The 11095-nt window shown below is 36.1% G+C and overlaps 3 protein-coding genes across 6 annotated transcripts; 1 reads left to right on the top strand and 2 right to left on the bottom strand.

Annotated features, from left to right (window-relative positions):
* Window positions 1-232: 232 nt before the first annotated feature.
* LOC104739374 (LOB domain-containing protein 1) lies at window positions 233-1693 on the bottom strand. Its single transcript, XM_010459701.3, has 2 exons — window positions 1289-1693; window positions 233-714 (listed from the first exon to the last, which is right to left on the bottom strand). Exons 1-2 carry the CDS (start codon window positions 1523-1525, stop codon window positions 379-381), a joined length of 573 nt encoding a protein of 190 aa, XP_010458003.2. The 5' UTR covers window positions 1526-1693; the 3' UTR covers window positions 233-378.
* Window positions 1694-5088: 3395 nt separating this feature from the next.
* Window positions 5089-7293, bottom strand: LOC104739373 (L-ascorbate peroxidase 1, cytosolic). Of its 4 annotated transcripts, none has more exons than XM_087484213.1 (9): window positions 7018-7293; window positions 6638-6768; window positions 6360-6534; window positions 6179-6244; window positions 5897-6031; window positions 5723-5802; window positions 5534-5636; window positions 5394-5452; window positions 5089-5310 (listed from the first exon to the last, which is right to left on the bottom strand). In XM_087484213.1, the coding sequence occupies exons 2-9, from the start codon at window positions 6754-6756 to the stop codon at window positions 5295-5297; spliced, it is 753 nt and encodes a 250-aa protein (XP_087340339.1). In that variant the 5' UTR covers window positions 6757-6768; window positions 7018-7293; the 3' UTR covers window positions 5089-5294. The 4 variants fall into 4 exon arrangements, with proteins under 4 accessions (XP_087340339.1, XP_087340338.1, XP_087340337.1 ...); XM_087484212.1 differs by having other exon boundaries at window positions 7193-7293; XM_087484211.1 differs by having other exon boundaries at window positions 6360-6770; window positions 7194-7293.
* A 614-nt stretch (window positions 7294-7907) lies between these two features.
* Window positions 7908-10602, top strand: LOC104739372 (mitogen-activated protein kinase 13-like). The gene is made up of 9 exons (XM_087484210.1): window positions 7908-8113; window positions 8199-8266; window positions 8351-8389; window positions 8715-9173; window positions 9248-9315; window positions 9398-9535; window positions 9612-9944; window positions 10034-10219; window positions 10308-10602. The coding sequence occupies exons 5-9, from the start codon at window positions 9301-9303 to the stop codon at window positions 10512-10514; spliced, it is 879 nt and encodes a 292-aa protein (XP_087340336.1). The 5' UTR covers window positions 7908-8113; window positions 8199-8266; window positions 8351-8389; window positions 8715-9173; window positions 9248-9300; the 3' UTR covers window positions 10515-10602.
* Window positions 10603-11095: the final 493 nt, after the last annotated feature.

Raw genomic sequence — 11095 nt, 5'->3', positions numbered from 1 at the left:
TATAATCAAAATATCGAGATGATCACCAAAACTATCATAGTCAATGCATCAAAAAGTCAACTTGATTCATCTCAAATACACACAGAAAAATTGCTGCCCGAGGAGGGTGACGTCGTTTAGGTTTTTTTTTTTTTTTTTTTGGCATTGCATTGATTTTGAACCGGTTTGTGTCTAAGCCACCTCTCCTTCTTTTTTTTTGTCGAAAAAAAAAAATAGTAATCGACGCGTTAAATTAATAAAATATAGTAATTATTTTGGAGGTTTAAATAATGGACATGAATTGTCTAAAAATTCTCCGTATATATTACATTTTTGTGTGCTAATCCTGCGTAAAGAAAGTAGTAGAGAGGGCTTTTAAAGTGAAGTAATCAAAATTCATCAGGTCCAAAGAGGATCCCACCACAACATTGATGTGTTGGTGTTGGAGTTGTCTTCAAGGAATCCCAAATCATTGCTCTCAAAAGACATATTATCTTGTTCTTGTTTCTGTACTTGCTCCATGTTATTATAAATCAACTCCAGTAAATTTGATCTTTGAAGTTGCATATTCACCATCTCCACCTGAGCTTTTGCAAGCTCTGCTTGGAGTTCACTCACTTGTCTTTGTAGATTGTATATTGCACCCGCACTTCCATACACCGGATCTCTTATTCTTGCTTCCGCTTCATACACCATACTTTTCACCGCATCAGTTCTTTGTGATTCTGGAAGTTCCTGAAAGATAAAAAAATATATATATAAATAACCAATCATATGAGTTGGAGAAGCAACTGACTGTTTTGATTTAAGCTTTTCATCAAGACAATATAAATGTTCATAACACTCATAACTGAGTTTTTTTTTTTTTGGTATCTGACCAAGAAGAGTAAAGACCAATATTCTACAAGACTTTGTCAAAAGGTGGATGAAATGGACAACGTTGAGAATGACATGTGGGTTAAGGTTTTTCTTTAGCCTTAATATATAAAGAAATGTAGTACTTGTGTGAACATGATAAATTTTCGTTATTTATTTATTTTTTTCGTAGAAAGAGTTAGATATGCAATTCTTTTGTTGAACATATATAGAAGAAGTTGTTTGGCATTACAGAACAAGTGAGGTACAATTTTCACATGACCTATGAATCCTTTTACTAGCTTCGTAAATAAGAACAGAGACAGTAATAGTCCCATACTCCCATCTGTCTATTAATGATATATAAATCGGGTTCTTTGTTAACATTAAACTGTTCAAGATTATCTTCTAGTCATTGCACACAAATAATTTAAAAAGATAGCTAGCTAGGTACCTGCAAGAACTTAATGATGTTGCTGGCTCCAAAGACACGGTGGGCGATGGTGAACTTGGCCGGATCCGTTGGAGGGAAGTACGGCGCCAAAACACATTTCTCTGCGCAACGCCGCCTTAAGATTTTGCAAGCAGCGCATGGGCTGAGCACCACCCGCGGTGAGAGCGGTGGTGGAGGAGAAGATGAAGAAGAGATGATTGGAGTGGTAGCGGCAGAAGCGTCACCATTACTCTCCATATCTACTAAGGTCTAATGTTTTTAATCGATCAAATCGTGAATTATGGGGGAAGAAAATGACAAATGTGTAAGTAGAGTCTTTGAGAGGTGAAGTGCTTTTTGGTGGGGAAAATAGCTAGAGAAGTGTATATATAGGGGAGAGGCACAAAATGATGTAATGAAGGAAGTGACCACCCTGACCTCACAAGCTCGACTTCTGACGTCAATATTTCTTTTTGGTTGAAAGTTAAAACATGTTTCCACATTACGGTGGCTACTAAATTCCTCCACGCTTTCATGATTCAACGGTTTGCTTGACTTTGGCAAAATTATTTTTCTTCTCTTAAATTTTTCTCCTTAGGTACGTATTATTTCAATTAGTCTCTAAAAAAATCATTAGTAGTCCATTGGTATTCTACTCTTTGTCTTACCTTCTATACTAGTCTTTTTGATTATGAAGATTCAAGAAAAGATTCAAGAGGTTCCAAAATCACTGAAAGTTATTACATTTCTCTTTTTTATGTATCTTTCATGCATATTTTCTACTTTAGTTATTTTGAAGTAGATAATTTGCACCTGTAAAATCGTTTTTATAACGCAAGACTACGAATCATAAGTAAGTTAAGAATATTTATTTCTTAAAATGTACAGTATATAGCAATGTGGCTTGGTTTTGAGAATAATTCAATAGGTCGTTAAATTTATAACTTTAACTAGATATTCAATTGTATAAGTTCATGATGCATTATAATAATAAATTAATAATATTCTTACATAGAGTAAAGTTTAACTATATAATAACTTAGTTTGATTATCATTTTTAACTCAGTGCTGACTTGTAAGTCGTTTTTAAGTACTGGTAGAGAATTTGACACAAAAGGCCAAGTGATTTATTTTAGGTTGCCTAATTTTTGCTGAAACGTATTTTGTTTTTTTTTAACCATTATTCTTGGGAGTCATTTTATATAAGTTATATCTAGATATTGTCTAAGACTTTTCTGTTTGAAAGACTTAACACACACGATTTTTGTTTTTACAAATTAAATCAACCTTTTTATACGTATGTGTAATAATATATAAGGAGAATTGCAAAAGTGCGTTAAGAGTCATTAAGAAAATATAACTCCGAGCGGTCCCAAAGCATCACATTTATTTTCAATTGTGTCGTCTTCGTCACGTACCAACATTAAGAAGAAATTTTTAAAAAATCAAATAGAGGAAAGACACGTAGCCAGTGAGATTGGTAAAAGAGTTATTGGGTGTGCTCTTGCTTCCACCTTCAACAAATTGCTATCTGTTTACTATACGTACTCTCAACTAAATCTTCAACTCCTTTTTCGAAAATGACTAAAGATTTTCTTATCGTTTTCTTTATAAAAAGTTATGAATTGTGATTATATGTGTTATACAAAAGCTATTTTTCTATTGCCATGTAAAGTATAACAGACGTAAGTCACCTTACTAAATCGCAAACCCATCGAGTTTATGATAAGTTTCTGAGTGGAATTTTCTTACGTCTTTTGTTTCTGAGTGGAAAAATAAAAACCAATCAATTCTTATGAAAAGATTTATTGTATTGTTTATTTTTTTATTTTTTTATTTATTCTTCAATTGGTCAAAGATCGTCTTTTGCACCGTGTACACGGAGATGCTTAGTCCAAATCTATCAATCAATACTGTAAGTCTAACAGTATCGTCATCATTATCCTCAGATCATATCATCAATACCTTTTCCTCCAATCATATCTTCTTGGGCCATCTTTTCTTTCCTACAATTCTTTGTGCAGTTAAATTCTATCAAATCGTTAAGACTGGAAATTTATTGATAAGATTCCACTAATGTTGGAATAGAGACAAGAAAGTTGGGGTTGTTTGGAAAAATGATCATTTGTTACCATTCAGTTCAAAGTACTAAATACTAACAAGCAACAATCATTCACTAACTAGTAACTACCATTCGCATTCGCCTCGCAGTTGTATGGAAAAGGGTTCGTAATCATGCAGCACACTTTAATTTTACTATAGTTATTTAGACTCTATATATGTAAATGTTTATCATCAACACACTCTTTATATATATAAACAGACATGCACGCATAATTTGTTAGAGTATATATGGGGTCAGGGGTCATACACTTGTTGACTTTTGTCTTTAACAGTCATATCGATTAGTAGAATTTGTAAGTCATTCCCTCAAAAACAGGGAAATACACAGAGGTTGCCAAATGTACGTACGCCAAGGGATATATATATATATATTATTGATTACGATCATCTGCCCTGCCCAAATTTAATCGTGCATTTAATCTAATGATTTAACCAAAGTTTCTCTGTGTACCGAATAAATGATATATTTGACTCATTAAATATATGATTTCAACAAGTCGTATATATTCCCAAAATTTCCCAGTTCATAGAAAATAGAAAAAGAATTGATGAAACAAAAAGATGGTATCCAATAAAACATAAAAACATTAAAATTCTAGTGTTTTACCGCTATTCCTTCTTTTTTTGGTCTCCCTATACAGTCTACACTCTACTTGAACAGCTCATTTTTGTCTTTTTAATACTTATGATGAGTGTTTTGTTCTTTTGAAGCTATAATTGCTTTGATTTCTTTTCTGATAAAGTAAAAACAAAAAAACAAAAAAAACAAAAGAGACCCACACGGAATGAAAGAGGAGCTCAGTTAAAATTACAGCCGAATCCAATTTTCAACACAAAACTTCTAACTCTCAATGGTGTGAATGTGATATACAAAAAGTCACTCCACTCCACTATTTGACAAAACAAAAAGAGTCACTCCACTCCTTCACAATTATTTTTGTTGCTCCAGTCTCATTCTCATATGTTTTCTAAAATATACGATTCGTTGTTCTCATCAGTGTTCCAACGGTCCAAGATACATAAAATTACAAGAATCGAGCTCCAACTAGTTAAATATCAGTATCACAACCCGATTCCGACATGGACCATGCATGCAAGATTCAAGAGAGTCTAAATTGCAGATTCGGCACATTTAGGATCAAAATAACATAAAAATAGATTAAAACCGGTTTAGAAAAGGTTTCTTAAAAAAAAAACGGGTTAGAGAAGCACAGAAGAAAGCTAATTCACTTCAAGCTACTCTATTCCCTCGGCCGTAACAAAAGCTCCAGCCACTTTGGTTATCACACGGACATCACAAGCAAGAGCCAGCCGTCTCAACCCACGCCAATCTTGAACATCATCCGAGCTCGTGATCAACATCAATTTGAATCTGCCTATTTGACATCTTCTTTCATGCTATTGCTGGTGATGTTAAATTCATTAAGTTGAAACTAAATTCGTTGAGTGTGTTGCGTTAGACTTTTTACATTTGGTTTACCGTTCCCTTAAATTAGAGCCCTAGTTTATCTTGTGTGAGTTCACCTACATAGGCAAATTATATGTACTAGTGCTTCTGCGTATCTTCAAACTCGTGAGAAGCTGAAAGACTTGCACCTCGTGAACACAGAGGTGAGTTTACTTATATCTCATTGTTTTGTTGGGTGGAGGCAGTCTTCTACACTCTACAGCAGCTTTGAATAATTGAGGCATAAATATGCGAGAAATTAATTTTATTAAAATGTCTAACCAGCAAAAGCGCAACGGATGTGTCAAATCACAACCCACCGAAAAACAAGATAACGCAAATCCGAGAGTACATTTAAGCAATCATATGACAAAGTTCAAATGCAATGCGACCCCTCCGGCCCCCAACCAAAAACAGCCATGAGTCTCAGAGACACAAACACACATAAGTCACAGCTTAAGCATCAGCAAACCTGCAACCAACAAATACAAACTCAGATCACTCCACTGGATTAATATTTTACTTTCTAATAATTCATAGATTCAAGATAAGTACCCAAGCTCTGAAAGCTTCAAGTGGGCCTCAGCGTAATCAGCGAAAAAGGCTTCTTCATCCTGTTCCCATTGTCACAAGAAACCATGAGTTCTCTTTATCTCTACCAAGTGAAGAACATAGAAAAGAGAAAGAATGCATACAGCAGCGTATTTCTCGACTAAAGGACGGAAAACAGGATCGTCCAACAGCGCCTTGTCAGAGACAAGTTGAAGCAGGCCTTCCTTCTCTCCGCTCAAGAGTTCCCTGGTCATATATACTTTGGTTAATAACCATATCAACCATTGATTACTCATACATAAATCAAGACTGTAAAAACTTAGAATACTCACTTGAAGTAAGAGTTGTCGAAAATTAGAGGGTTTGAAGTCCAGGCACCTTCGAAGCCAGACCTATCCTTGTGGCATCTTCCCTGTGATTTCATAATTTTCAAGGCATTCATCACAACTTGCACGATTGGAACCAAAAAGAACAAAAGTGTTCAAGCAGTTAAGAGAGACACAAACCAGAGTGTGGGCACCAGACAAAGCAACAATGTCCTTGTCAGATAAGCCCATCTGCTTGCTAAAGACATCTCTCAAGTGCTCACAACCCTTTGTAGCATCAGGAAGACGACCCTCTGGAGGTGGCTGGGGCTTGTCCTGAAAGCAAGATATGCATGTTCGTAACACGAAATCATTCTCACAATAGTGAATAGAATAGCCACATTAACCATTACAAATAAGCAGACCACATTCTCTCGACTAATTGACCATATAATCATAAACAAATCTAAAACAAAGACTAACCTCTCTTCCAGGGTGGAAAGGAATATCAGGGCCACCAGTAACTTCAATGCCCACAACACCAGCAAGCTGAACGATCAATTTCACACCAAAGGAAACCGTGAGTTAGAAACCAAACCCTAGAGTTAACCATCGGGAACACTAACCAAAGAATTTTTTTATTGGTCTGATCTAAATCAAGTACCTGATGGAAGTCAGCAAAAGAGATGGTAGGGAATTGCTCCCTGATGGGTTCCAAAAACCTAAGAGCAACGTGGATACCACTGTTGGCTCCGTGAGCTTGCTCAGCATCAAACCTCATTGTTCCAAAGGGACCACCAGTCCTTGAGGCGCAATCGAATGTTCCAGCAGAGTGCCATCTGCAGTTTAGCCAAAAAAAAAAAGATCAGCCATAAGAAGAGAGTTGCACATCATTAAACACTTAAAGAAACAGGACGCTGATATGATTAGTTAGTTACTTACGCGAGTCGGACCATGATGGGTGCACAGTTCTTCTCAGCGATCATGCCTCTAAGCTTTCTCCTGCACTTCTCAATAGCCTTGAGATAATCTTCGCTCACGGTTGGGTAGTTCTTCACCATCTTAGCTAAAATCTGGTACAAATACACAGATATATGAGCCCCACTAGTACATATACACACACAAATCAAATCCAAAAACAGACGTAATCCAACAACCTATATGAGTCATAAACAACAAGAACCTCTACGAGTGAAAAACCCTAAATCAGTCACTAATAAATAGTAAGCTACCAGACGAGTGAGCTAAAATAAAGCCTAATCTCTCAAAACCTTTCATCGAATCATAAAATTAGCCAAGAAACCGAGCAAGATCGAACCAACCACAGAGCTAACGTTACTAAACGCCGAAAGCAGCAACAGATCCAGAATCTACTAACGAAAAACACATCGTTCAACTCAGATCAAGCCAAGCATAACAATGATTCGATCGATTCAAGATGACAATGGAAGCAGAAACGACGGATCAGAGAGAGAGAGAGAGTTTTTTCCGGTTTACCTTTTTTTTGCCGAGGAAAGGATAATAAAAAAATCTGAGAAAAAGCGAGTGGCTGGCACAAGTAAGACACGAGTACTTTTTTTAATGAGAGCGTTGAGGAGAGAAAGATATGCGAAATGGAAATATATATATAGAGATGGGCCTGTTTGTTTTCATGTTGAGGAGAACGTTCTAGTAGATCTCTATCGATGCCGTTAGATGACGAATATCGTGTGGTCAAAATCTGCCAATAAAACCGACGGTTGTGATTCGACGCACGGATTTTAATTGGACGATGGGATCTTTAGGGTTGGTGGTATATTAGATGGGAAAAGAATAATTCGGATATAATTGTCAAGGTGCTATTGGAAGAAACATGGCTTCGTGTGACGGACCCACTAACTTGGAAAAAGCAAAAAAAAATTCAATAAAAGGAGAGTCGATGTTGAATATTTTTTCTGAGTGAATTGACGAAATTAGGCATCATAGGACTTGTCATAGCGAACACGTTGGGCAGTGGTATTTTCGTTATTTCCGTCGCTCGCAGGTGTGAACGCATCTCACGCACAAGAAGATTCCAATTGGACTTAAGAATTTTAGTAAAGTCACAGCGTAGGTTTCTCACCCGTTATAAACTAGTAGTCATTAAACCAATGCGGTTTGGTTCGGAATTTTGAATCGGTTTATTTACAAAAACATTAGTTTATTTGACAACTGGATTGGATCTTATTATCCCATAGTCATAAATCTGATTCTTCACACTAGGTCAAAATGTCTCTGTTTCTATGGTAAACATATTCCGATATTCATGACCAAATTACTTTTCCTTTGCTTGTGGAAAGATTCGAGATTTCAGTGTTGTTTGATGGAAGCTGCTCGATGGAAGTCCTGAACTCATGTTACTAACTCAAGCCAGTAAGGAAGCCAAAATATGCTTATTAGGTCTGTCTTTTACAAATTGTGAGTTGTATATAGTTCAATGGAAAGCGTGACTTAGTTACTAGTTCTTCTTCTTCTTCTTCTGCAGCACGTCACCTGCTGGTTCTTCTCAAGTATGGTCATTGCAGCAGTCAGCAGATTTTTATCTTCCCTAGTGTTAGTGTCTATCGTAAAATCTTTGTACTACTCCCGATTTTGCAAGCTGAGCATGGTCTTATAATAACGTTGTTTTTGGTAAAGGCTTGGATCATATGTAGCTGAGGAAAATGATATAGCAAGGTAATTCGAAATATTCATTGTTATTTTTTTGTTGTTCCTGAGTGTGATTTGTTAGCTTCAGCTGCATAATTGTGAAAGAGAACTATATGGTTTGATCACCTTCTCTGATCTTTAATGTGCAAAGAGTTAAAAGATGGGACAACCGGATTGAGAATGCACGTCTATGAGATTGTGAAAATGAGTTCAGATGTGACATTATTAGCACACAAAGAGAGCTGTGACATTTGAAGGCTTGAATGATATTGAGATTCATTTTGAACTGACTTGAGAATAATCTCAGTTTCTGTATGTTTACCATTTTGCTTTTTAATATTGGATTTCCTAGGGACCCATTGATCCACAAGGAGAAGGAAAGCTTTTTTATACTAGTATATACTATTTACTCTACTTCTCTTGTAGTCCTTTTGAATTTTTCTCATTCAAATTTCAAAGTTCAACGGATCAAATCAAAAAAGTTTGTCTTTATTTTGGTCCACCAAAAGCTAAAGGTACCCACTTATTTCTCTCCTCCTCTTGCTCACTGCTTTGCCTTTTTAAAGGCCACAACAGCTAACTGAGATATGAAACAGTCTTTCAAAACTTGTTTTCTATTTTCATCTTAAAACTTGTCTTGACCTGAGAGTTCTTCCAAATTAGAAGAGATGGAGAATATGGAAGATGGAGGAATCTCGACATATGATGGTAGATATGTTATGTACAATGTACTCGGTAACATTTTCGAGCTGTCTTCAAAATACATTCCTCCTATTCAACCCGTCGGTCGAGGTGCCTATGGCATTGTCTGGTAAGTCTTTATCACTTCCAATCACTCTTGTATGCAATCTTAATCTCAATTCCTTCCTTTTTTCCTGATTGCAGCTGTGCTACAAACTCTGAGACAAACGAAGAGGTCGCGATAAAGAAGATACCACATGGATCATGACAATGTAATCTCTTCTTGACTAATCACATTTCTTTTGATGAGAACACTCACAGAGTTGACTTATCAGTATTCACATTGCTACGCAGGTTATCAAAATGAAAGATATTATCGAGCCACCAGAGAAGGAGAGGTTCGAAGATGTGTATATTGTTTATGAACTGATGGATACTGATTTGCACCAGATCATTAGATCCACTCAAACTCTAACAGAGGACCATTGCCAGGTGATGATCAGTGTGACACATTAATAATCATATCTATTTACATAATTTTTGATATTTTTTTTTGTTCTGTCTCCAGTACTTCCTTTACCAAATTTTGAGAGGCCTAAAGTACATACACTCTGCAAATGTACTTCACCGCGACCTGAAACCGAGCAACCTGGTTCTAAATACGAACTGTGATCTTAAAATATGTGATTTTGGGCTAGCAAGAACGTCGAATGAGACAGAGATAATGACGGAATATGTTGTGACAAGATGGTACCGTGCACCTGAATTGCTTCTCAACAGCTCGGAATACACAGGAGCTATTGATATTTGGTCTGTTGGTTGCATTTTTATGGAGATACTAAGAAGAGAGACGCTTTTTCCTGGTAAAGATTATGTTCAGCAGCTGAAACTTATCACTGAGGTAAACAAACTGAAACCTGAATCCATCTATTAATCATTTTAACTTGTGTGTGTTATAAAAACATTTCTCTGTTTTGGTTGATTTGTTAGTTCTTAGGGTCACCAGATGACTCTGATCTCGATTTCTTGAGAAGTGATAATGCGCGAAAGTACGTGAAACAGCTCCCACATGTTCAAAAACAATCATTCAGAGAAAAATTTCCAGACATTTCCCCAGTGGCACTAGATCTTGCTGAAAAGATGCTAGTTTTCGATCCTTCAAAACGCATCACACGTGTATATATCACGTTGTCTTACTACTTTTGGATGCTATAAGTGGAATGTGAAATACTAACAAGAATGTTTTTATTTGATGTGGGATTAGTGGAAGAAGCATCGAAGCAGCCGTATTTGGCAAGTCTCCATGAGATCAACGAAGAACCAACGTGTCCTTCTCCTTTCAGTTTCGACTTCGAGGAGTCAGCCTTGGATGAACAAGACATCAAGGAGCTTGTATGGAGAGAATGTTTACGCTTCAAGAATAATTAATCTCCCAAATTCTCACTATCCCAACAAGTTAAGACACAATTGAAAGCTTATTTTTCTAAGTTGTGGGGAACATGCATGTAATATTTGTTTTGATGATGGTTGGTTGTGCAATGCGAAGAAAGTGCTCACTCTATCAGACCATTAAGGGATTCCAAGTACTTTCATCCCGACCAATCTATACAAAAGACCAAGCTAATTCGACCATACTCTGCCTAAATCGATCTAATTTCACCAAATCCGTAATCAATTAGCTAAATCATAACCAATGTATATAATACGATAGCCAAATTGAAATTGAACCAAGCAAGTCAACATCATTTTTTTAATATAAATAAACGTGTAACATCTCTAAAAGAAACCGTATTTGCTTACAAAAGCCAAACACGTCTTAGTTTATGGATGCTGGTTCCAAATAATTAATAAGCAATATCTTTGTTGAACCATACAATTTTTCTATAGATTATGTTCCTTTCTTAAGTTAAATAATTTGAGCTGTCAAAACTAAATTATAATTTAAACTTATCTTCAATCCAATATTGATTAAAAGTCTGAGATAGTTATATGAATCAATTTTTTAACAAAAGGAAGTTGACTAGATTTGTTTATGCCCGACCAACACAAAGG

The sequence above is a fragment of the Camelina sativa genome, chromosome 14, assembly GCF_030686135.1.
Source record: "Camelina sativa cultivar CO46 ecotype springtype chromosome 14, ASM3068613v1".
NCBI classification, from domain to species: Eukaryota; Viridiplantae; Streptophyta; class Magnoliopsida; order Brassicales; family Brassicaceae; genus Camelina; species Camelina sativa.
The sequence above is the reverse complement of the archived record's forward strand: the minus strand, read 5'-3'. Positions and strand labels throughout refer to the sequence as shown.